Consider the following 25,554-nt stretch of genomic DNA (forward strand, 5'->3'; position numbering starts at 1 on the left):
GAGGATACTAAAAGCTTTTACAGGCAGACAGACATACTTTATTGATTTTGAGGGAAATTTTCAAGTATATAAAGAGTAAAAGACAGGTGAGGGTAGATAAAGGACCGACAGAAAATGATGCTGGAGAAATTGTAATGGGAGATAAGGAGGTGGCGTTGGAACTGAATATTTTGCATCAGTCTTGAGAGTATACCAGACACTCAAGGGTGTCACGGAACAGAAATGTGCACCGTCATAATTACGACAGAGAAAGCACTCAGGAAGCTGAATAGCTAAGGGTAGATAAATCTGCTGGACCCAATGGAATACACCCTCGTGTTCTGAAGGAAGTAGCAGTGGAGATAGCGGAGACATTAGCAATGATCTTTCAAAAGTCGATAGATTCTGGCCTGGTTCTGGAGGACTGGAAGATTGCAAATGTCACTCTGCTATTTAAAAAGGGGGCAAGGAAGCAAAAAAGAAATTATAGACCTGTTAGCTTGACATCGGTGATTGGGAAGTTGTTGGAGTCGATTGTCAAGAATGAGGTTACAGAGTACCTGGAGGCATATGACAAGATAGGCAGAACTTAGCATGGTTTCCTTAAGGGAAAATTCTGCCTGACAAGCCTAGTGGAATTTTTTCAGGAAATTACAAGTAGGCTAGACATGGGAGATGCAGTGGATGTTGTGTATTTGGATTTTCAGAAGGCCTTTGACAATGTGCTGCACATGAGGCTGCTAAACAAGATAAGAGCCCATGGATAGAGCGTTGGTTGATTGGCAGGAAACAGAATGGGAATAAAGAGATCCCATTCTGGTTGGCTGCCGGTTACCAGTGGAGTTCCATAGGGGTCCATGTTGTATGTCAACGATTTGGATTAAGACAATAGACAATAGGTGCAGAAGTAGACCATTCGGCCCTTCGCGCCTGCACCGCCATTTTGAGATCATGGCTGATCAATTACTTTCAATACCTGGTTCCTGCCTTGTCCCCATATCCCTTGATTCCCTATCCATAAGATACCTATCTAGCTCCTTCTTGAAAGCATCCAGAGAATTGGCCTCCACTACCTTCCGAGGCAGTGCATTCCAGACCCCCACAACTCTCTCGGCGAAGAAGTTTTTCCTTAACTCTGTCCTAAATGACCTACCCCTTATTCTCAAACCATTCCCTCTGGTACTGGATTCTCCCAGCATCTGGATCATATTTCCTGCCTCTATCTTGTCCAATCCCTTAATAATCTTATATGTTTCAATCAGATCCCCTCTCAATCTCCTTAAGAAATTAAGAAATAGATGGCTTTGTGGCTAAGTTTGCTGATGATACAAAGATAGGTGGAGGGGCTGGTAGTGCTGAGGAAACAGAGTCTGCAGCGAGACTTGGATAGATTGGGGGAATGGGCAAAGAAATGGCAAATGAATTACAATGTTGGAAAGTGTACAGTCATGCGCTTTGGTAGAAGAAATAAACGGGCAGACTATTATTTAAATAGGGAGAGAATTCAAAGTTCTGAGATGCAATGGGACTTGGGAGTCCTCGTGCAGGATACCCTTAAGGTTAACCTCCTGGTTGAGTCGGTGGTGAAGAAGGCGAATGCAATTTTGGTATTCATTTCTAGAGGAATAGAGTATAGGAGCAGGGATGTGATGTTGAGGCTCTATAAGGCACTGGTAAGACCTCACTTGGAATACTGTGTGCAGTTTTGAACTCCTTATTTAAGAAAGGGTATGCTGACATTGGAGAGGGCTCAGAGAAGTTTCACTGGAATGATTCCGGGAATGAGAGGTTTAACATATGAGGAACGTTTGACCGCTCTTGAACTGTACTCCTTGAAGTTTAGAAGAAACTTCATGAGGGGAGACCTCATAGAAACATTTTGAATGTTGAAAGGCATGGACAGAGTGGATGTGACAAAGTTGTTTCCCATGGTGGGGGAGTCTAGTACGAGAGGACATGACTTGAGGATTGCAGGGCGCCCATTCAGAGCAGAGATGTGAAAAAAATTTTTTAGCCAGAGGGTGGTGAATCTATGGAATTTGTTGCCATGGGCAGCAGTACATTTTGTGTATTTAAGGCAGAGGTTGATAGGTATCTGAGTCGTCAGGGCATCAAAGGTTATGGTGAGAAGGCAGGGGAATGGGACTAAAGGGGAGATTGGATCAGCTTATGATGAAATGACAGAGAAGACTCGATGGGCCGAATGGCTGACTTCTGCTCCTTTGTCTTATGGTCTAAGAAATGGTGTGAGAATGAAAGAGGAACAAAGTAGTGGGAAAATCAGAGAAATGAGTGAAGGAGAATGGTGAGGTAGACGGACAAAGGGTGAGAGAATAGGGATAGGAGTTACCTAGAGAGAAAATGATGGTGATGTATGCACTCTGGCCACATTATTAGGTACATCTGCTCGCTAATACAATTATCTAATCAGCCAAATGTGGCAGCAACTCAATGCATAAAAGCATGCAGGCATGGTCAAGAGGCTCAGTTGTTGTTCAGATCAAACATCAGAATGGGGGAAGAAATGTGCTCTAAGTGACTGACAGTGGAATGATTGTTGATTGCTGAAGAGCATCTCTGAATGTACAACACATCGAACATTGAAGTGGATGGGCTACAGTAGCAGAAGACCACAAACATGCACTCAGTAGGCACTTTATTAGCTACAGGAGTTACTTAATAATGTGACCACTGAGTGTATTGTAACATGGAATCAGCACAAAAGGAGTGACAGAGAGGGCAGAATTATTTAGTTGGAGCTGTGATAGATGTTAAAATGTTACAGTGCCTAAGGCGGCACAGAATTACTTACACGGGCTTCTGATGGAACCCTTCCAAGAGCTGAACCAACTCCTTTCTGACTTCCTTGTCTGTGCAGAGCACAGTGTGTTTTCCAAAAGTTTCAGGATTCAGCATGAGAGAAGCATTCCTACGGGAACATGAGAAACGGTTCAAGAAACTACCAGAACAACTCCATTCAGAAGTGATTTGTGAAATAGGGTCACAAAGGAATCGGAACAGAAGTAAGAAAAGTCGCAGAGTCTACAAGAGAAACATAAAATACAAAGGAAGCAACCTGTAAATCATGCCACCTGTGAGGGCATGTGATACTGGAGATACCCTTCCACTGAAATTGGATGGGGTATGGATTAGATGCAGACCAGAACTTCCTCCATGTCGTCCCATGAAAATCTACCAGGAGAAATATAGAAACAGTGATGCTTCCTCTGCCCTGTCCCATCAAATATTCTCCGTAGGGGTGAGCAATAGAGTGAAGGCCTCTGTTTAGTCCCTTTTAATATTCTGGAGTGAGTTCAAGGGAGGTACAGAGAGAAACTCCCTCTGCACTGCCCCATTATAGTTGTATCATTTATTAAGAACTTGATACCAGCCATTGTTTAGTTACTGTCTAGAATAAAGGGTTCTTTGCCTACAGCTCCTGTTTCAGCAATATATCAGTCCAATAGAAACTACATTACTCTCCTTTCACACAAGAAGGTGCTGGAAACAAGTGCTCAAGAGAGTTCTCTCTCCTTCCCCCCTTTGAGATGTCTTTACTGTTTTGCTAACAGCAAATGCCATTATGTGTCAGTGCCAAAGGTCCAAGCTCTCCCACTGTTCACGGCTGATGGTTTACCTCAAGATGGTCCAGTGAAGGTGGACGTGAACCTGCGAAGAGTTGATTATTTCCTCTTTCATGGCCCTGAGGCTAGCTGGACTAATGCTCCACAGCAAGTGGGCATCACTCTTCATGTGAGCTATCATTATGTCTTCAGGCTTGTAGTTCACCAAAAACTGCATTGCAGACTACAGGAATAAAAAATAGTGTTATAAAATACTCAGGAACTGACTCACTGCCATGTTCATCTTGTCCATCTCACCACTGTCAACTACCTCCGTGTGGCCTTTGTTGATTCCAAACCCTGACGCTCAACTTCCCTCATTACAATCAAGTTTTGTTTCATAATTAAATCTGTATAGCTGTTTCCTACATCTGAGGATAAATCAATCATATTAAGCAAGGGGGCCCTGCGTTATACTACAATAAACTAATTCCAGGTCTGAAAAACTTCCAGGTATCACCACTCTTTAGCTCATTATCCTTATCCACATCACTGCCTCGAGCTTAATTTCCTGGAGTTTCATTTGCATAACAAGCATCCTGCATGGTTAGACCTTAAGAGATAGGAGAATAATTAGCCCATCTAGTTTTTTCCCCATTTGATCATGACTGATTTATTTTCACTCTCATTTTCTGCCTTCTCCCCATAATCTTTGATGCTCCTATTAATCAAGAAATTATCAATCTCTGCTTTAAATACATCCAATGACTTGGACTCCACAGCCTTCTTTAGCAATGAATTCCAAAGATTTACCACACACTGTCTAAAGAGATTTCTCTTCATCTCTGTTCTAAGAAGACATCCTTCTAATCTAAAGCTATGCCCACTGGCCCTAGATGCTCCCACTATTGGAAATATCCTCTGCACACCCATTCTGTCCAGGTCTTTTAATATGAAGAGCGCCTTTAGAAAGCCCTATCCATCCACCATTTGATCTTGATCATACTTTTTTCTTCATAACAGCACAGTACTGAGAAACTGCTTGGCTCTCACAATTGTGCATTGGATAATCAGATTTTCTACATGAAATCAGAGTTATGGTGTATAATAAATGTGTGTGTGTACCCTTACAAACAAGTCTGCCTTGTGGTATAACTTTATGGTTATATAAGACACTGATTAAAACAAAGATCAAAGTGGTGCACATGGTCAGCAGGAGTATACCTTTAAGAAGTATGATTACCATATGAGAGAACTTTTGGCTCTCAGTTGTGCCAGCCAGTGCTGTGAGTGTCATCTGCTTCCAAAAAAGGATATCTTGTAGTAACCTTGTAATTTGCCTTACGAATTGTGGACACTACTTTTAGCATTTTCTAATAACATCCTCATCCACTACTTGACTAGCTTGTGGTTTACCACTCTTTCACCTCTAGTTAGTACCTGAGATAAAGACAATGAAAGGATCTGGCCAATGACTCTGTTACAGCTTCTGGAGGGTTGCTCCTCTACCCTGCGATTCCTTTGTCCGTTTAGATTTCTCCCCTTTTTCCTTTCCCAGTGGGATGCAGCTGCACCCAGTGTGTACTCACCGGGTAAAGGGCATACTGACTGGTGAGACGATTGTAAGCGGCAGTGGAGAAGGGACTGAGGTTCTGCTGCTGTGCACTCATTGTGAACAGAGGCTGCACCAAAAGAAACAATTTTAGAACATCTGCTTCAATAAAACAGCTTCCAACACAGTAAATTATTAATTTTGCACAGTTCTTCACAGGAGTACACTCAGAGAGGATTTGATGCCAAATGAAATCAAGATTTTCTCCCGAGGTTCCCCCTCTTCTTTGCCCACTATATTGAGGCCTGAATTGGTATGACCTCTCCCGCAGAAATCGACACCGTGTCAACTTTGCTCCAAGCCCCCTGCTCTCACCTTCACATTATCCATCCCCAACTTCCCTTCCCTGTCTTCATCGAGTAAAGATCAACCAACACCCAGTGACTGACAGCTGTCTTCACTTCATCCTTCTTTCTGTTAGGTCCGTTGAATGTTGAGTTTTCCAGTTTTGGGTAACTCTTCCCTCCTGTGTCTCTTCAACAACCACTCCCTAAGCCACTACATACACACACTCCTTTGGTGCCACCCACCCACCTCCAACCTCACATTCCCCCATTACCCATTTTTACTGCTTCTCCTAGTTCTATTCAGTTAGCAGCTGACCATTTAAAATAAATCCCCTCCTGCATTTGGTTTTATTTGCTCTTCATCTTTCTCCTAATGGTTCCCACAGTCATCTTTCCTACTTATCAGGTTCCATCTCTTTTGCACTACTACCTGCCTTGTGGTCTCTAAGTTTACCCTCTCTTTCCCCCACTGCTGCCTCCATCTTTCTTGTGTCTGTCTCCCAGCTCCATCATCTTTCACCCTTCCCTTCAGTCCACCTCATCCCCTGGCTCACCACTTCCCCTCTCTTCTCTATTACTGACTGTCCCCTCTCTACACTATGTGCTGATGCAGGGTCAGCAGTTCTGTCCCCTCCCCACCACGGATACTGCCTGACCCACTGAGCTCCTTCAGCATCTTTTTTTTTGCGGCAGATGCCAAAATTTGCAATCTCTTGTATTTGTCCTGATTGTGCCAGCTTCCATACTCGCGCTTTGGGACTATTTCCCTTTCCTGCAACTGAGAATTCTCTCATTCATTATAACAGTGAGGACCATTGATGCCCTCCGTACTGCACACTTCATCACTTCCCTGCACAACCTTGGCCCCTCTTTCTACTCCAGCCGCCCATTCAGTAGATCAACACACAATTCTTTCTCTCTCAGCACTTTCTGGCTCACCCCAGGCACCAGAGGTGGCCCATTCCCTTGGGATGGCACTTACTTTTGTAACTACAAGGGGGAAATCACTTCCCTCTTTATCTTCCCCTCCCAGGCCATACGTGCTCTCTCTGGATGAAACAGCCTTTACTTGTGTTACTTTCAGTTCTCAATGCTTAATGCATGTCACTGCATGGTTATCCCCATACCATGGACCAAGTCATCTCTCTTTAGAGATGCAAGAATTTCTGCAGATGCTGGAAAGCCGGAGGAACTCAACAGCGCAACCATCATCTGCAGAAGGAAATAAAGAGTCAAAGTTGTTTTCCCCATTCTGGTGGCCCTTTCATCACTCCTCCTCCGACCTCATGACCTGGTTATTGCCTCCCTCAGGTTCCCCACCTCCTACCCTTTATTTCCCAGTCCTTGGTGTTCTACTTTACCATTTCTGCTAATCACCTCCCACCTTCTCATTTCATCTCCCCCTTCCCCACCCACCTCCCGCCTGACCTGTCAGCTTGTACTCCTCCCCTCACCTGATTCTGATTTCAGCCCCCTTCCAATTCTAATGAGAGATCTCTACCTGAAACGTTGACTGACTTTTCCCCTCCAAAGATGCTGCCTGACCTGCTGGGTTACCCCAGCATTTTGTGTGTTGCCTTTCAGTCTGAGTCACAAGGGTGCCTCTGTCAATTAAATACTCTGGCCTTCCCCATGTTTGGCTTACTTCGCTGTCCCTGCTTCAATGTGAGTTTCAGGAATGGCGCCTCACTTTTCCGTAAGACCATTTGACATAGGCGCACAATTGGGCCATTCGGCCCATCAGGTCCACTCCATTCAGTCATGGCTGGTTTATTAATCCTCTCAACCCCATTCTTCTGCCTTCTGCCAATAACCTTTGATGCTCTTATTTTTCATGAGCCTATCAACATCTACTTTAAATATACCCAATGACCTGGCCTCCACAGTCATCCGTGACAATGAATTCCACAGATTCACCTCCCTCCGGCTGAAGAAATTCCTTCTCATCCTGTTCTAAAGGGATATCCTTCTGTTCTAAGCCTGCGTCCTCTGTCCTAGACTCCCCCACCTCCTCCATATCCACTCTGTCTAGACCTTTCAATACTTGACGGATTTCAATTAGATCCCCCTCATAATTCTAAACTCCAGCAAGTATAGGCCCAGTGCCATCAAATGCTCCTTATATGCTAACCCTTTCATTCCCAGGATCATTCTGGTTGACCTCCTCTGGACCCTCTTCAATGCCAGCACATCCTTTCTTAAATAAAGGAACCCTATCAACTGGGCATTGTACACCGGTCCAGATACAGTCTCTTCTGCTTGCAGCTGCTCTCTCTACCTCCTCCCAGTTCATTCACTTTCACCTGACACTGATGTTCCGTTTACATTTCATATTTCCTGCTGATCGTTCTATCGCTGACCTCTCTCCCTCTTTCTTCTCCCTTCCCCTGCAAGTTAAAAATCTGCAAAATTCCCAGTTCTGAGGATGAGCCTTTAACCTGAAACATTACAACTCTGCTTTTCTCCCCACAGCAGTTGCCTGACCGGTGAGTATTGCTAGCACTTCGTCTTGACTAACTTTGCCTCCATTACCCTTGGTCCACTGAAGGAATACCCCATTGCCTGTCACTGGCTTTGCTCCAACTCCAGCCTCCACTCTGTGCAGAAAGTACAGAAAGCCGAGCGCGCTCTGAACTGGCTAAGGGAATGCTACACTGTTGCATTTTGGATGATGTGTTAAATCGAGGCTCAACTTTTCTTGCCCTGAGAGCATAAACACGTTCTTGGCACTAGTTTGAAGAGAGGAGTATTTTTCCTGGTGCCTTAGAGGAGATTTACTCCCCAGCCAACAGCAGAGAACATATCCTTTGGTTCTCATCTGACTTTGGATCTTGCTGTGCACACTATAAGACCATAAGATGTAAGAGCAGTATTAGGCCATTTGGCCCATTGAGTCTGTTCTGCCAATTCATCATGGCTGATCCTTTTCTCTCTCAGCTCCCATCTCCTGCCTTCATGTTCCGATTAATCCAGAATCCACTAAACCCCATCTATCTGCTTTCTCACTGTAACCTTTGAGACCCTTAGTAATCAAGAGCCTATCAACCTCTGCCTTAAATATACCCAATGACTTTGACTCCAGTCATCTGTGGCCAAAGAAATACTCTTTTAACTCCATTCTAAATGGATATCCCTCTACTTGAGGCTGTGTCATCTGGTCTTAGACTCCCCCACCATAGGAAAATACTCTCCACATCCACTCTATTGAGGCCTTTCAATATTCAATAGTTTCAATGAGATTCCCCCCTCATTTTTCTGAATTCCAGTGAGTACAGGTCCAGAGCTATCAAAAGCTTTTCATATGATAAGCTTTTCAATCCTGGAATCATTTTCATTAACCTCCTTTGAAGCCTCTCCAATGTCAGCACATCTCTTCCTAGATAAGGGGCTCAGAACTGCTCGTAATACTCCCAAGTGATGCCTCACCATTACATCCTTGCTTTCATATTCTCGTCCTCTCGAACTGAATGCTAACATTGCATTTGCCTTCCTCACCACCAACTCAATCTGCAAATTAACCTGTAGGGAATCCTGCACGAGGACTCCCAAATCCCTTTGCACCTGAGATTTTTGAATTTTCTCCTTGTTTAGAAAATACTCTACTTTTTTATTTCTTCCACCAAAGTATGTGATATTACATTTCCTGACACTATTCCGTCTACCACTTCTTTTCCCATTCTCCTAATCTGTCTAAGTTCTTCTGTAGCCTCTTGCTCCCTCAACACTACCTGCCCCTCCACCTGTCTTTGTATTGTCTGCAAACTTGGCCACAATTCCATTATCCAAACCATTCACATACAACGTAAAAAGAAGCCGTACCCTGTGGAACACCACTAGTCACCAGCAGCCAACCAGATGAGGGTCTCTTTATTCCACTCTTTGCCTCCTGCCAGTCAGCCTGTGCTCTATTTATGCTAGTATCTTTCCTGTAATACCATGGGCTTTTAACTTGTCAGCCTCATGTGTGGCTTATATCAAATTCCTTTTGAAAATCCAAATGCACAACATCCACCAATTCTCCTTTGACTATCCTGCTGATTATTGCGCTATTCCCACTATGTTTACCTCATATCCACCAATGCTGATCTTGATGGAGACGTCCAGGGGTTGACTGGTCACTCCCCCCACAGACTTGACCAATGACATGAAGAGCAGTGGGAACCATACGATGCAGATCAGCAAAGTAATGATGAGGCCCCCCATCCCGTATTTCACCAACATGTTCTTCTTCTGGCCAACTGCCTGCGGATATCTCTGAGGAGAACATGGACATGTTTAACACGGAGGCTGCAGAAGGCCATCTGAACTTGGGAAAGGAACACGTGGTGCCCTGCGGACTCAAGGGGCGAGGTCTGAAACTCCTCTTTCAAGTAAAAAGTCAACTTCCAACCCAAACTACAGAACTCAATTGGAATGCAGCCCAATCCTCAGGGGCAGATTTCATGAGTTAAGATCCACCCTTGTTTGAAGGACTTTTGCAGAATGGGAAAATGAGTTGATAATCCAAGATGAGAGGGCTGGGAGATGGACTTGCACCACATTAGTCAATGGATTGGAAGTGCCGCAGCAGGATACATGGACAATGCTATTTGAAGCTTTGCTGCAGGGTATAGAGATCACACATACATCGTATTCTCACAGTCATCAAGTTGTACAGCCCAGAGATGGATCCTTCACTCTATCACATTCATGCTAACTATTTTGTCCATCTACACTTATCCCATTTGTAACTTCAGAATTGAATCTTTCTTTAACTTGCCTTTCAATTGTCTGTCTAAATGGAATTATTGCATCTGCCTCCTTCTCCTCCTCTGGCAGCACGTTCCAGATATCAATCACCATCTACGTGAGAAATTTTCCCCTCAGATCCCCTTTAAACCTTCTTTCTCTCAACCTAAACCTCTTGTTTTGATATCCTCGGCATAGGAAAAAGATTCCGTCTAACTTTTCTTTGCCTCATGATTTTATCTTCCTCCATCAGGTCACTCCTCAGCACTACTTTTCACTAGGGAAAACAATCTCCTGATATCTGTGAAGCTCTCTTTTGTTTCATCAGCCAATTGGGAAACACATTGTATCCTGTTCCACTGATCCCTGTACCTATAAATGGCAAAAGAAATGAAGGGTTAATTTCAAGATCATGCACTCAGAGGGTGGTGATGGGTTTGAGGAGATCATTACTCTCTGGTACAACACTATAGATAATGTGTGTCCCACCCTGAGCCATTGGTCAACATTAGGACTGAGCACATTGACAATGTGAGGAGAGAATGTGGTTTCATAGAAGATGTGTAGTATTTCTCCACTGTAAATGAGACAAGTCTTCCAGCGGACTAACCTACACTCCCTGCATCCTGGAGGAGGCTCAGACTCTGATTTTATTGTCTGCAGCAAGAATTGTAACAACAACTTTGTTAAAATAGAATGGGTAGAAGTAAAATTGGGAGAGACAGGGCTGACAACTGGGTGTCTGATACACTGAACTACCATCCAGTCAGATGTCTGAACATGGGAAACCACAATGTAAAGGAAACTAGAACTTTGCAGTCTCATAAAACTTTTACTTATTCCATTTTTGGCATTTGGGTGCTGCTAAGATTGACTTACAAACCACTGAGCCCCTCCAGTGAAGGTGATCCCACAGTGTTGCTGACAACGGAGTTCCCAATGAAGGAACAGCGATGCTAGTTTCCCCCAGCAGATTGTTTCTTGCTAGTATATTTTCCAGGTTAGAATGGTACGAAGGTGCTGGTAATGGTTTTCCATTGCACCTCCTGTCCTGCCCTGTCCTTTTTTTGTGGTAGAGGCCATGCATTTTGGAGGCAATGCTGGAGGGTAACTGCAGCACGTTTTGTCACTTTCATGCATCATAGCCACTGTGCATCAGCAATGGAAGGAATAGGTGTTCAGGGTAGTGGACCAATCAAGTGAACTGCCTCATCTTGGGTGGTGTTGAGCTTCTTGAGGGATATTTGATCTGCCCTCAGCCAGGCAAGTGGACAGTATTCCACCACATTCCTGATGTGGGTGGAGAGCAGCATCAGGAGGTGAGCTGTTTGCCACTGGATATCCATACCGTGGACTTTAGAGGGCCAGATGCCTTTCTGGTGGATGGTGCTGCCATTGTGTATGAAGCGAAGTTGGTGGGACACTGTGTTGACGCAGATGGTCATTGCCTGGCATGTTTGAGCTACAATATCACCTCTACTTCTCAGCCAATGCCTGAATATTGTCTCTGTCAATGACATGGGCTGTTTCATTTGCTGAGGACTTCTATCATACATCAAAGAATATCTCTACTTCGGACCTTACCATAGAAGGAAGGACATTGATAAAGCAAATGAAGATGGTATGGCCCAGGATACAACCCTGAGGAACCAGGGTCATTGGCCTACACCCAATAACATAATGTATATGTTTTCCTGAATTATCACTGTCCAGTTACACACTTAAAAACTCAGTGACAGAAGTGCCAACTGAGCTCCATCATAAATCACTACAAACCCACCCAACATGAACAATCAAACACCAACTGAAGAGAGGCTGCACTCACCTTCTCTGATTCATTCCAGCATTTCAGGATGAAAATGTTGGCATAAATGTCCTCCACACAAATCCAACTGGAGATGCTGAGTGTGGTGTCTGTCCAGACCCAGTCCATCACCGCTCTCAGCTCCATCAGGAACGGAACCAACCGGAACCTGTAACCACCCGAGGAAAATGGTGAATGTGGAGACCCTGAAGTGTGTCACAGATGCCCAAGTTTAGGAAGAACATTCAATCAGCATAGCTCCACATGTAACACACAAGTAGACTGAAATAACAGAACTAGCCTTTTACCATTCCTCAGTCTCACATTCAACCTGAAAATTGTTTAAAAAACAATAAAAACTGTAGATGTTGAAAACTGGAAATAGGGAAGAGCAGGTACTGTCTGGTGTTACACTGTGGGAAGCATGTATCCCACCGGGGCCACGGGTTATCAGCCAGGCTGAGCTCAGTACCACTGTGAAGAGAGAATGCAATTCCACAGTGGAAGCAGAGGTTTCTGAGCACGGGTAGCAGTTCCCCACCGTCAATGAGCTTTGAAGTGGATTCACCTACACTCACTGTGTTCTAGAGGAGGTTATCCTCATGATTCTTTACTCCTTGATTTTATTGTGTGCATCATGAATTTAAGCAATGAGTTGGAGAGAAGTTGATCAGGACTGTGGCAGACACTGTGTTGAGCTACAGATGAATAGAGGATGCACTAGACGTCCGTCTGAACACGGGAAATCACCATATACTGAGGGAGTTACAGTAAAGGGTACTGGGACTGGACTGTCTCATAGAACATAGAAATCTACAGCACATTACAGGCCCTTCAACCTACACAGTTGTGCCAACTATGTAACCTACTCTAGAAACTGCCTAGAATTACCCTACCGCACAGCCCTTTATTTTTCTAAGCTCCATGTACTTATCTAAGAGTCTCTTAATAGGCCCTTTTGTATCTGCCTCTACCACCTTCGCTGGCAGTGCATTCCTCACACCCACCATTCTCTTGTGAAAAAATTTACCTGACATTCCCTCAGTTCCTACTTCTGAACACCTTAAAACTATGCCCCTCGTGTTAGCCTTTTCAGCCCTAGGAAAATGCCTCTGGCCATCCGCACGATCAACGCCTCTCATCATCTAATACACCTTTATTAGGTCACCTCCCATCCTCTGTTGCTCCAAGGAGAAAAGGATCAGTTCAGTCAGCCTATTCTCATAAGGCATGCTCTCTAATCCAGGCAACATCCTTGTAAATCTCCTCTGAACTCTTTCTATAGAATCCACATTTTACCTGTAGTGAGGTGACCAGAACTGAACTCAGAAAGCTTTTGTTCTATTTATCCACCTGGGTGTTGCTGGTAATATTGACGTTAGCTTCCCTTATGAACAACCCTTCCAAGTGAGGCAACACATCACCTGTGAATCTGTTGGGGTCGTCTACTGTGTCTGGTGCTCCCAATATGGCTTCCTCTACAGTGATGAGACCTGATGTAGATTGGGGGACCACTTCATTCAGCACCCCCACTCCATCTGCCAAAAGCCGAATTTCCCTGTGGCCAACCATTTTAATTCCTGTCCCCATTCCTGTTCTGATGCGCTGGTCCATGGCCTCAACCCTCCAACCCTCTGACTCTCAATACAGGAGCCCCTCAGGGCTGTGTACTGAGTCCCCTCCTTTACACCCTGTATACCCATGACTGTATCGCCACCCACAGTTCCAATCTGCTCATTAAATTTGCTGATGACACTACACTGATTGGCCTAATCTCAAACAATAACGAGGTGGTCTACAGGGAAGAAGTATTCTCTCTGACACAGTGGAAAACAACCTCTTGTTCAATGTTGCAAAAACAAAGGAGCTGGTTGTGGATTACAGGAGGAATGGAGACGGGCTAACCCCTATTGACACCAATGGATCTGGGGCTGAGAGGGTAAACAGCTTTAAGTTCCTCAGCATCCACATCACTGAGGACCTCACGTGGTCTGTGCACACCAGCTGTGTGGTGAAAAAGGCACAACAGCTCCTCTTTCACCTCAGACAGTTGAAGTTTGGTATGGGCCTCCAAATCCTAAGAACTTTCTACAGGGACACAATTGAGAGCATCCTAACTGGCTACATCACTGCCTGTATGGGAACTGTACCTTCCTTAATTGCAGGACTCTGCTGAGAGTGGTGCAGACAGCCCAGTGTACCTGTAGCTGTTAACTTCCCATGATTCAGGATATTTACAAGGACAGGTGTGCAGGATAATTGGGGACCCGAGTCACCCCAACCACAATCTAGTACCGCTACCATCAGTGAAGCAGTACCACAGCATAAATCCAGGACCAGCAGGCTGCGGGACAGCATCTTCCACCAGGCCACCAGACTGATGAACTCACACTGATTTGAGTGTACTCTATATTACATTGACTGTTCTATTTATTATAAATTACTATGATTTCACATTGCACATTTAGATGGAGACGTAACATGAAGATTTTTACTCCTCATATATGTGAAGGATGTAAGAAATAAAGTCAATTCAATTCAGTTGTTCTGCATGATGAGGCCACTCTTAGTTTGGAGGAGCCACACCTCATGTTCTGTCTTGGTCGCCCCCTACCTGATGACATGAACGTTGATTTCTCTAACTTCTGGTGATTCTTTCCCCTCCCAGTTCCCCACTCTGGTCCTGCTTGTACCTCTTCTCTTCTGCACATCTGCGTATCACCTCCCTGTGCTGCTGCTGTTCCTCAATCCATTTCCCTCATGGTCCACTCGCCTCTCCTATCAGATCCCTTTTTCTCCAGCCTTTTATCTGTTCCACTTTTCACTTCTCGTTTTTTTAAATTCATCCCCTCTCCTTCACCCACCTGATTTCACCTATCATCTTCTTGATTGTATTGCTTTCCCTCCACACACTTACTTTTTCTGGCTTCTTCCCACGTTCTCTCCAGTCCTGGTTAGGGTTTCGGCCCAAAACACTGACTGCTCATTCCTTTGAATAGATGCTGTCTGACCTGCTTTGTGTGTGTTGCTGTAAGTCTCAACTAATGTTCTTTAAATTCCTTCCTAGCTGACAGGGTGGGCACACTCCTCGATGCAGTAATAAATAAAGGACAGGCTTACAAAGATACTTATATCCTGAGAATGAATAACTTCTCAAAATGAAACAATGAGATGTGATTCACTGAGGGAGGGACACAAATATTTGGCATTGATGTTTGTTTAATTCTACTCATGAGGAGTGCTGAATGGATTGTCTAAAATAAAATGGAGCTGAGGTGGGGGAGTGGGGAGAGCGTAGTGCTAGGGTCTAATTAACAAGGCTTACAGACTATTTCCAAACACACCACCTCTGCAGTGTGAATCAGAACAGCTAATTACTGTACCACCAGACACACCAATGACTCAATCACCCAACACTCATTTTGTTAGCTTCAGTTACTTCAAGGTTACTCCCCATTGGCTAAAATGTGTCTTTTTGTCCCCTCCCTCCACACTGTGTGTTGGGACCCTCACTTACCCCTGAAAGAGGAAGAGGTTGAAGTAGTTGTAGCTCTTTGTCAGGAAGTTGCCCAGGACTCGGTTTGGGTAGCCACATTTGATCTGATATGCCGAAAGACCAAAGTAAATGCACTTAACGAAATACCATAGCTGGGCAATTTGGTTTTGGTTAAACCTCCTGCAAGTATAAAATAGAAGACTTTTAGAAGACTCATTCTGATTACCCTCTCACCATTGTGACCTGCCCATCATCTCCCTCAGATCCCCCACTTCCTTCCCTTTACTCCACTGTCATCTCCTTTCAGATTCCTTCTCCTTCAGCCCTTTGCCTCTTCCACCTATCACCTCACATCATCCCATCTCCTCTTCCCACTATCACCTGCCAGCTGGCATTTCTAAACCCCCCCACCCCTTCACCTTCTTCTTGTGCCTTCTGTCCCCTTCCTTTCCCACCCAAAGTGCCATCTGCTTATTCCCCTGCCTGATCTGCTGAGTTCCTCATTTTGTGTATATTGCCCAAGCATCTGCAGAATCTCTTTTGTCTTGATCTGAGGGAGCATTCGTTTCAGGGAGACAAAGGGCATCAATGGCTAAGTGAATGGAGTTGGTGTAGGAGCTGAAAGACAGTGGTATCTTTCTCTTAATATTTATTTTGAGATTTCTACTCATAATTTCTATAATTTGTTCATTTGTTATGGCATCTGGCATCCATTGCGCATCCCAGATTGCCTTTGAGGAGGAGAGGGGTGAGCTGCCTTCTGGAACTGCTGTGATCCTTCTGGGGAAACTGATCCCACTATGCTGTAGAGGAGGGAGTTCCAGTGTTTAGACTCAATAACAACGCCACTCAGGCCATCTCATAATCAGAGATGAAGCAGTGGTGAAATAGAGCTGGTGTGCTCAGTGCTGTTCCTTGTGTTGAACACAAGTGCTGAACACTTTCAGGAAGATAGGGCACATTAGATACAGTTGACAGCTCATCTTGAACCTCCGCTGCCTCGCAGCTCTTTCCACTCATGGGGAACGCTTTGAGAGTAAGCCCTGAGGAAAAATCTCTTGCTGGAATCCCTACGGCAGTCCTATGTTGAGTTCAACACTGACTGGCAGCTCCTGTGATGCCAATCATACCAAACTGTATTGGTCTCTGCCATTCCTTTGGATTAATCAGCTGTGTTGAGGGGGGTCAGCGAGCTTAATGGGCAGCAGCTTGTTCTCCATATCTACTGCCCTGGCTTGCACCGTAGACAGCTAGGATGCAATATCCATGGCAACCCTTGAACACTGAAGGTCCTAACTGCTGGAACTCTCTACATTGTGACTGAACCTTCCTCAGACATACCATGGTGGCTCAGGATGGTGTCTCACATGTATGGGTCATGGGCAGTAAACCTCCACCTCCTGTCAAAGATTCTAGGATCATCAGAGAGAAGGGGAAATAAGGCAGGCTAATATAATGAAGAAAGCAGAAACTTTGAGGGTTTAGTGAGTTGGGGGTTAGCAGATCTCTCATGTGAAGAGGGTGCAGTTAGAACAAGATCCCCTGCTGTGGTCCTTCATAGTTTCTACATTGCTGCAAGAGCAAAGTTTCTATTAACTTGTTCTGGTCCAGCTCTTCACCTTCTCCCACTGTCCCAGAGACACTCAGGCTGAGGATGGGTTTGCATTGCATGTCCCCACACTCCAACACCAAGCTGGAGCAGACTCTAGGCAGCTTTGAGATGGGCAATGACGGCAGCTTCACTACTCCTTACGTGTCAGTGCAAACAAATAAATGGCTGTCTTTAACCAACCACAATGGAGCAAAGATGATGGCTTGCGATTGCTTATGTCACCTCTCCGTTATCCCAGGGAGAATAAAGAACATCCAGAAGTGGATTCCAAGCACCAGAACGACCTGAAAGACTACTTTCCCCAGGACGGTCTTGCGGAGGTAGAGAGCACGGTCGACCACCATGCTGGCAAACTGGACCAGCACCATCACCAGGAAGACATGGGGCACGTGGTCCTCTGAGATGGACTCTGTGATGTCAGCCACAGCCGTGTGTTTCTGTCGGAGGAGCAGGAGACAAGCTGGTTATGGACAACAGTGAAATTGTAAAATAAAATCAGAAAGGTGCAAAGACTTAATGAGAAAATAACACTTACAAGTAAATGAAGTAAAGGCCTAAATACAGAACTGAACAGCATATCAACAGCCCATTTGGCCCATTGTGCTGATCTAATTAAGTTAGTAATTAAATGCCTAACTGAACCAATCCCTTTTGCCAACATAATGTCCGACTTTGCACATTCATCCAGATTCAGATTCATTTATTTATCACATACAGTGAAATGTGTCATCTGTATTAACAACCAACGTGACCTAGGGATGTGCTGGGTTGAGTATTTCATGCCCCTATTTGAAAGCTGTTTAAACAATTTATCATGCTTGCCTCCATCACCCCCACGGGCTGCACGTTCGAGGCAGCCAGTACTCTCTGTGTAAAGAAAATTGTCCTGCACATCTCCCTTGACATCGCACCTTAAATGCATGCCCTCTAAAATTAGTGACTTTGAATCTGGGAAAAGGATACCCACTTTGAGTGGGAGAACTAGAGAGGGAGAGAGAGAGAATGAGTGTGTCTGTGAGAAGGAAAATGAGACTGGAGGAAGATAGAAAGGAAGAGGGAATTAAAGTACGGTTTGACCACCACAAATCCAGAATGATTGGGACCTGTGCTGTGCCAGATTAGTGATTTTTGCTGAATCATGGGTGGTTAGGTTGGGATTAAATAAATAAACACCTCTAACCCACTTGTTGAGCACCTCAGCCTTGGACAATAAAGAGAAAAAATAAATGACAAATGAAAAGCAATCCTTTCACAAATTACTGAACTGGTCCGCCAGAGTCAACTGCACTCAGTTGCCGCTTTGTAAACAGGGAATGATATTTAGCCTCCAAAGAGCATAGTATGCCATTGTCCAGGGGTTGAAACAATGATGTATGGTTAAGTGGCAGGTAGATACCGTAAACATGATTCTTTACCAAGAGTTCTGCTTTTGGATGAGCAGAACAGTTATCTAAAATCAGCATCATTTTACAATTTTTGTCCAGACCAACAGTGTCATAGTGAGGTCTCACTTCTGGAACAAAGGTATGTTCAAATCATTCCAATGTAATGCCAGTTGTAATCCATCCTTTTTTTGTTGGCTCGGTAAATTACTGGAAACTGCTTCATACCTTTGAAAGCTCTGGCACGTAAGCTTTTGCCAATGTCTGACAACTTATACCTGTGGGTTCCTGTAGCATGAGAGCAGCCCAACACAGTGACATGATCTTCTGATGCTTTATAAATTGCTGGTGATTCTGTATCCTCTGTAGTCTTGTCTTGGAGTACAATGACAACATAAGGTGGTTTTGTCCACATTGTAGACGTGCTCAGGACTTAAATTTTCATCAGAAACCAACTTGGCAAACTCATCAATAAACTCAGCAGCTGTCCCTTGTCTGCCACACTCTGCATAAAATTCTATGCCACATCACTGCTTGAAACACTGAAGCCACCCTTCGCTGTAATCACACATAATCCAGCCCTAAGTCTTCATGAAATAATTCCGCTCATTCCTTCACCATCTCCCCTGACAGTTCTACACCTTCACTGACGTGGAATTTAAATCACTTTATGAGAACTCTATCTGGTTATGAACATCTTCCCTCTTTCATTGTGTTCCTTATGCATATCTGCTTTTTGATTCACTGTCGGCAAAGAACTGGAGCAACTTTTTTTTGTTTCTTTATATCATAAATAGTGGAAGAGCCAATGATATACAAGTCACATATGCTTTAGACAAATACACCTCTGCTGAGTGTTTCGGAACTTTCACCTTATCTGTGTAGATAACGTATGGTGTTTGCACTTTACACCATGAGAAGCACTTCCTCCTTTCAATGAAGACATGCCTGGAGGTTATGCACAGGTTATAAAAATAACTGCAGAACAACAGTAAGGACTTGCTTCTTTTAAAGACTGTGCCAACAGCTGATTCTGCTAATGGTGCCACCAAAACAGAGATGATGCGGGAAACTCGAAATTAGGCTGCTGAAAATTATGTCTGAACCAGCAGTGGAACCTGATTCGAGGTGTAAGAGGTATACACTCTTACACCTGTATAAGAGTGAGCACTAGAATGAAAATATTACAGTAAACTGTTCCAGGTCTTTAAAAAAGATTAGATCAGTGGATCAGGTTAAAATGACACAGGCATTAAAAAAAGAGAGCGGTCAACAAAGTGGTGGTCGCAGGAGGCAAAGGTGTGGCTATGGGACTGCTTCAAGTCTGGGCCACGTTCAAGGACTCATCAGAGGATCTGAACGAATACGCCACTGTTGTCACAGACTTTATAAAGTCAGTCGTGGATGAGAGCGTCCCCACAAAATCATTTGGAGTCTTCCCCAACCAGAAGCCCTGATGAACCAAGAGACCTGCTATCAACTAAGGATCAGATCAGCGGCATTTAGGCCTGTTGACCGAGTAAAGTACAAGAGATCCAGGTACGACTTCTGGAGAGCCTTTTCACATGTGAAGTGGCAACTCACAGAATCACAGAACATTGCTCGATAAGGCTTGAATGTTATCACCTTCTACAAAGTAAAACCAAGTGACATATGTGACAACAAGTTTTCACTCCCTTTTATGCTTGGTTTGACCGACAGAACATGGAGACACCTTCTCAAGCTCACACAGCCCCTGATGACTGTGTGATTTCTGTCTTTGAGGCCAATGTGAGAGCATCCTTTGGAAGGGTGAGCTCACAGAAAGCATGGGATATCTTTCCAGATGGGATATCCGGCCGAGAACTGAAGACTTGTGCTGATCAACTGGCTGGAGTGCTCACTGAGAACTTTAACCTCCTGCTTTAGCAGTCTAATATACCCACCTGGTTCAAACAGCATTCAATTACACTGGTGCTCAAGGACAGTCCATCTAAGAGAGGGAAAACTCTGATTTCAAACCTCTGCTGCCTTGCAGCCATACCCACTCATGGGAAAGGCTTCGGGAGTAAACCCTGAGGACAAATCCAGAGCTGGAGTCCCTAAGGCAGTCCGACGTTGCCTTCAACCTCATTCTGGCAACTCCTGTGATGACACCGGTGCCAAGCAGTTTCGGCCTTTGCCCTTCCTTTAGACAGCATCGGTGTCATGGAGAGGGGAGACTTGCAATATGGGCAACAGCCGGTCTTCCATACAACCTTGCCCAGGATTGCGCCCTGGAGAGGGCACTCCAGTAGACTTTCCAGGTGCAGATCCATGGTCTCGCAAGACTAACGGATGCCACCAAGAAGGACGTGGTAACCTTCCTCAATGACTATCATTCATCCACAGTAATGAAGTGCTTTGAAAGATTGGTGAAGAAACGTGTCAACTCCTGCCTAAGGAGTGATTTGGATCTACTCCTGTTTATCTACCTTCACAACAGGTCAACAGTAGATGCTATTTCATTGGCTCTTCTCTCAGTCCTGGAACATCTGGACAGCAAAGACCCATAGGTCAGGATGCTCTTCATTGACTACAACTCGGTATTCAATGCTACCATCCCCTCAAAACTCATCAATAAATTCCAAGCTTTAGGCCTTACTTGGATCTTTGATTTCCTCACTTGCAGACCCCGATCAGTTTGGATTGGCAATAAAGTCTCCTGCACAATCAACATCAGCACAGGTGAGCCACAAGACTGTGCTCACTTTATACTCCAGAAGAAACCAGGGATTCATGAGAGTTCTTATTGGGAAGTCAAAGGTGGAGAAAGTCAGCAACTTTAAATTCCTTGGCATTATGATTTCAGAGAATCTGTCCTGGTCCTAGCATGTAAATGCCATTTAGAAGAAAGCATGGCAGTGCCTCTACTTTCTTATAAATTTGTGGAGATTCAGCATGTCATGCAAAACTTTAATAGATGTGCAGTGGATAGTATACTGATTGGTTTGCATCATGGCCTGGTATGGAAACACCAAAGTCCTTGAATGGAAAAGCCTACAAAAAGTACTGGATACAGCCCAGTCCATCACAGGTAAGCCTCTCCCCATCATTGAGTGACGAGGTGTTGCAGCAAAGTAGCATCCATCGTCAAGGACCCCCACAGTCTAGGCCATGCTCTCTTCTCATTGCTGCCATCAGGAAGGAGGAACAGGAGCCTCCGGACCCACACTATCAGATTCAGGAACAGTTATTACCCCTCAACCATCAGGCTCTTGAACCAGAGGGGATAACTTCACTCACCCCATCACTGAACTGTTCCCACAGCCTATGGACTCACTTTCAAGGACTCTTCATCTCATGTTCTCGATATTTATTGCTTAATTATTTATTATTAATATTATTTTTGTATTTGCACAGTATGTTGTCTTTGCACATTGGTTGTTTGTCAATCTTGTTGATGGTTTTCCATTGATTCTATGCTTTTACTGTGAATGTCCCAAGACGATGAATCTCAGAGTTGTATATGGTGATATATATGTACCTGGATAATAAATTACTTGTTTTGGAACCCTGCAGTCACATTTTCTCTATGGGTAAAGGTGTAGCTGTGGAGGACTGAACTACTGAAACATCTCTGCTGTTCTACAGCTGTTTAAAAAGGCTGATAGAACAAATAACTACAGATCAGTCAATGGGTAACTTCTGGAAAAAAATTCCTGAAGAAATCAGCAGTTACACAGCCACATACCGATCTCAGGCAGTGAATGCGGTTACGCCAAAGGAAGGTTGTGTCTGACTGAATTTTATGAAGAAATAAGGAAGGCCAATGAAGGCTGAGTATTTGATGGTACCTACATAGAATTTTAAGATATTGACAAGGTTGCACACATCAGATTGTCAAACACAGGACACCATGGACATTGGTAAGTTGAAACTGTTTCAGGGGCAGAAAGTAGAGGGTGATGGTCGACAGGTATTTTTGTCACTTGGGTTATATGCAGTAGGCTTCCACAGGGCAAGGGACGAGGTTTGTTGCTTTTTGGGGTATTTTTTGATGATCTGGATGAACATGGAGAACAGGATCAATAAACACCCAGTTAACTCCAAAGTTGGCAGAATGGGTACCAAGAGGAAGGGAGTTCTAAACTGAAAACATCAATGGACTGCACAAGTGACAAATCAAGCTAAACACAGAGAAATCGGAAATGGATTCGGGAAGACCAAACAAGGTAAGAGAAGGACTAATGCAATAGGAAGGACTAAATGGGTGGACAGCCTCAGATCCCTGAATGTAACGGAGCAGGTACAACCGATGGTTAAAGAGATACATGATAGTTGCTTTTATAAACTGCGGATTAGAATTCTCTGCATATTTTTTCCGTATCTTTACTTCCCCCAAACTCTCCACTTTCCGTAGTAATCACTCCCTTCGTGATTCCCCGGTCTATTATTACCACACGTACTGAGATACTGTGAAGAGCTTGCCCTGCACCCTGTTCATAGGCACTAGAGATTCTGCAGATGCCGGAAATCCTGAGCAGCACACACAAATTGCTGGCAGAATCAGCGGGAGGAAAAATACAGTTGACATTTTGGGGAGAGAACTTGGGTTTTGTGTCTGTTGCCTGTATACTGTTTACACTGTGCATTGAGATAGAGCAAGGCAAAGCAATAACAAGGCAGAATAAAGCGTAACAGCCACAGAGAAAGTGCAGTGCAGGTAGACAATAAAGTGCAAGTTAGACTGTGAGGTCAGGAGTTCCTCTAGGGAACTATCTAATAGTCGTATAACAGAAGCTGCCCTTTAGTCTGGTGGTCAGTGTATCTTCTGAGAGGTGAGAAGAGAGAAGGTCTGGGGTGGGGGCATCTTTGATTATGCCGGCTGCTTCACTGAGGCAGAAACACACAAAGGTTTTAGCTGGTAAATGCAACTGTAGGAGCAGATTCCTTTACTTACTCCAAATGCCCAGTATCCAAAAACAATGATGGTGAAGTTAATGACGTCAATCAGAAACATTAGAGCGTAGACATCGCACACAGCGTTATACTCCGGATGGATGATGTTGTAGAAAAATTGCTTCACGGGCAGGAAGATCTGAAGAGCTCTGCAGAATGAAAGACTTTGGAATCAATATTACACACACGTGCTTTGATGGAAATTCTGTTCACATGCATCTTACTAACGTGAGCGAACTCTCACTACCGTTGCACAGTACAGTTCTCCCTCTACCCAGACAGGTTAACACTTCAAACAGCAATAGGAACAAAAAGACCCAGTCCTGTCCACTCAGTCAATGTTGCAATGTTACTCATTTGGCAAGCTGTGACCCATTTTTGTTTCCACACAGAATGGAACACAGAACAGTAGAGCACTATATGGGCCCTATTCCAAGATCCCTCCTGCACAGCCTCTGCTCACCTTCAAAGTATGTCCTCTTGTATTAGCCAGTGGAGCACTGGTTGTCCACTCTGTCTCTGCCTCTTATAACAGTCATAAAGTAGTACAGCAGGAAACAGGCCCTTTGACCCATCTAGCCCATGCCAAACCATTTAAGCTGCTTACTCCCATCGACCTGCACCAGGGGCATAGCCCTCCATACCCCTACCTTCCATATACCTATCCAAACTTCTTTTAAACCTTGAAATCAAGCTCGCATGGACCACTTGCACTGGCAGCTCAATCCAATCTTTCATGATTCTCATGATTGAAGAAGTTTCCCCTCATGTTCCCCTTGAATTTTTCACCTTTCACCCTTAATCCATGACCTCCAGTTGTGATCCCACCTGACCTCAATGGAAAAAGCCTGCTTGCATTTATCCTATCTATACCCCTCATAATTTTGCATACCTCTGTCAAATCTCCCCTCAATCTTCTAAATTCCAAGGAAGACTGGAATATGTCCTAACCTATTCAATCTTTCCTTATAACTCAGGTCCTCTAGCCCTGGAAACATCCTTGTAAATTTTCTCTGTACTCTTTCAATTTAATTTACATCTTTCCTCTAGGTACTGTAGGTGATCAAAACTGCACACAATACTCCATATTAGGCCTCACCAATGTCTTATATAACTTCAAAATAATTTCCTATCTCTGGTACTCAGTACATTGATTTGTGAAGGCCAATGTGCCAAAAGCTTTCTTTACAACACTATCTACTTATGCCACCACTTTCAATGAATTATGAATTCAGATCTGAGTGCCCTACCGTCCATTGTGTAAGACTAGTCCTACTGCTCTGCATTAAATTCTATCTGTCCCTTTTCAGGCCATTTTTCCAGCTGGCCCAGATCCCACTGCAAGCTCTGATAGTCTTCCTCACTGTTCATTACACCTCCTATCTTGGTGTCACCCAAGAATTTTCTGATCCAGTTAATCACATTATCATCCAGATCACTGAGATGGATGACAAACAGCAACAGATTATTGGTAGCTCCACTGTCACGTACTCGAAGAGTGACAGGATCAAAAACAGCAGCAGGTCTTTCTTTTTTCCAATTTAGTGGGACCAGGCCCAACGTGTGACTTCATTCTATACACTTGTCGTTGTCCCTTTTCCTTTGACCCCTTGATAAACCAAAACCAATAGTTTTCTGTTAAAAATAAATATGTTGCAATCAGCTGCTGATGGGAGATGGAACTCTAAGCTTGCAACTCCCTTTATGTACGGAAGCATGTATTGACAACTACCCTAAAATGGCCTTGACTCTAAATTTAGCTCTACCTAGTGCCAGACCTCAGCAGGAAGAGCTTCTTTCTGCCTGGTCTCAATATCTTCAAACTAATCATCTCAACATTCTAAGTTTCAGAGAACATGGTCTTTGCTCATACAACCACTGATTATTAAATGAGGCCAGGAATTATTCTGGTAAATCTGCTGTGCAATAAATCCAAACCCAATGTAAGCTTCCTAAGGCGTAGTTCCTGAATCCTCTCACAGGCATCCAGATATGACTATCCAGTCTTGTTTGGCTGAAACACAATTTCTAACCTTCGTATTTTAACCACCACCCTTTTACTAAACCTTTGGTCTGCTCCCACATAAATGAACCCCAAAATTTCTATTGTTGGGCCTGGTCCCACTAAATTGGAAAAAAGAAAGACCTGCTGCTGTTTTTGATCCTGTCAC

The 25,554-nt window shown here is 44.2% G+C and overlaps 1 protein-coding gene across 1 annotated transcript in view; it reads right to left on the reverse strand.

Annotated features, from left to right (window-relative positions):
* Nucleotides 1-25,554, reverse strand: part of LOC132400104 (piezo-type mechanosensitive ion channel component 2-like) — a 237,667-nt gene that overhangs the window by 13,500 nt on the left and 198,613 nt on the right. Inside the window, exons 39-46 of the mRNA XM_059981180.1 lie at nucleotides 23,385-23,532; nucleotides 17,304-17,518; nucleotides 15,491-15,649; nucleotides 11,995-12,142; nucleotides 9,507-9,695; nucleotides 5,132-5,224; nucleotides 3,617-3,786; nucleotides 2,792-2,908 (exon numbers count right to left, since the gene is read on the reverse strand). Coding sequence (XP_059837163.1) covers nucleotides 2,792-2,908; nucleotides 3,617-3,786; nucleotides 5,132-5,224; nucleotides 9,507-9,695; nucleotides 11,995-12,142; nucleotides 15,491-15,649; nucleotides 17,304-17,518; nucleotides 23,385-23,532 — 1,239 coding nt within the window. The remainder of the gene's footprint in view (nucleotides 1-2,791; nucleotides 2,909-3,616; nucleotides 3,787-5,131; nucleotides 5,225-9,506; nucleotides 9,696-11,994; nucleotides 12,143-15,490; nucleotides 15,650-17,303; nucleotides 17,519-23,384; nucleotides 23,533-25,554) is intronic.

Source organism: Hypanus sabinus, chromosome 9 (genome assembly GCF_030144855.1).
Source record: "Hypanus sabinus isolate sHypSab1 chromosome 9, sHypSab1.hap1, whole genome shotgun sequence".
Classification (NCBI taxonomy): Eukaryota; Metazoa; Chordata; class Chondrichthyes; order Myliobatiformes; family Dasyatidae; genus Hypanus; species Hypanus sabinus.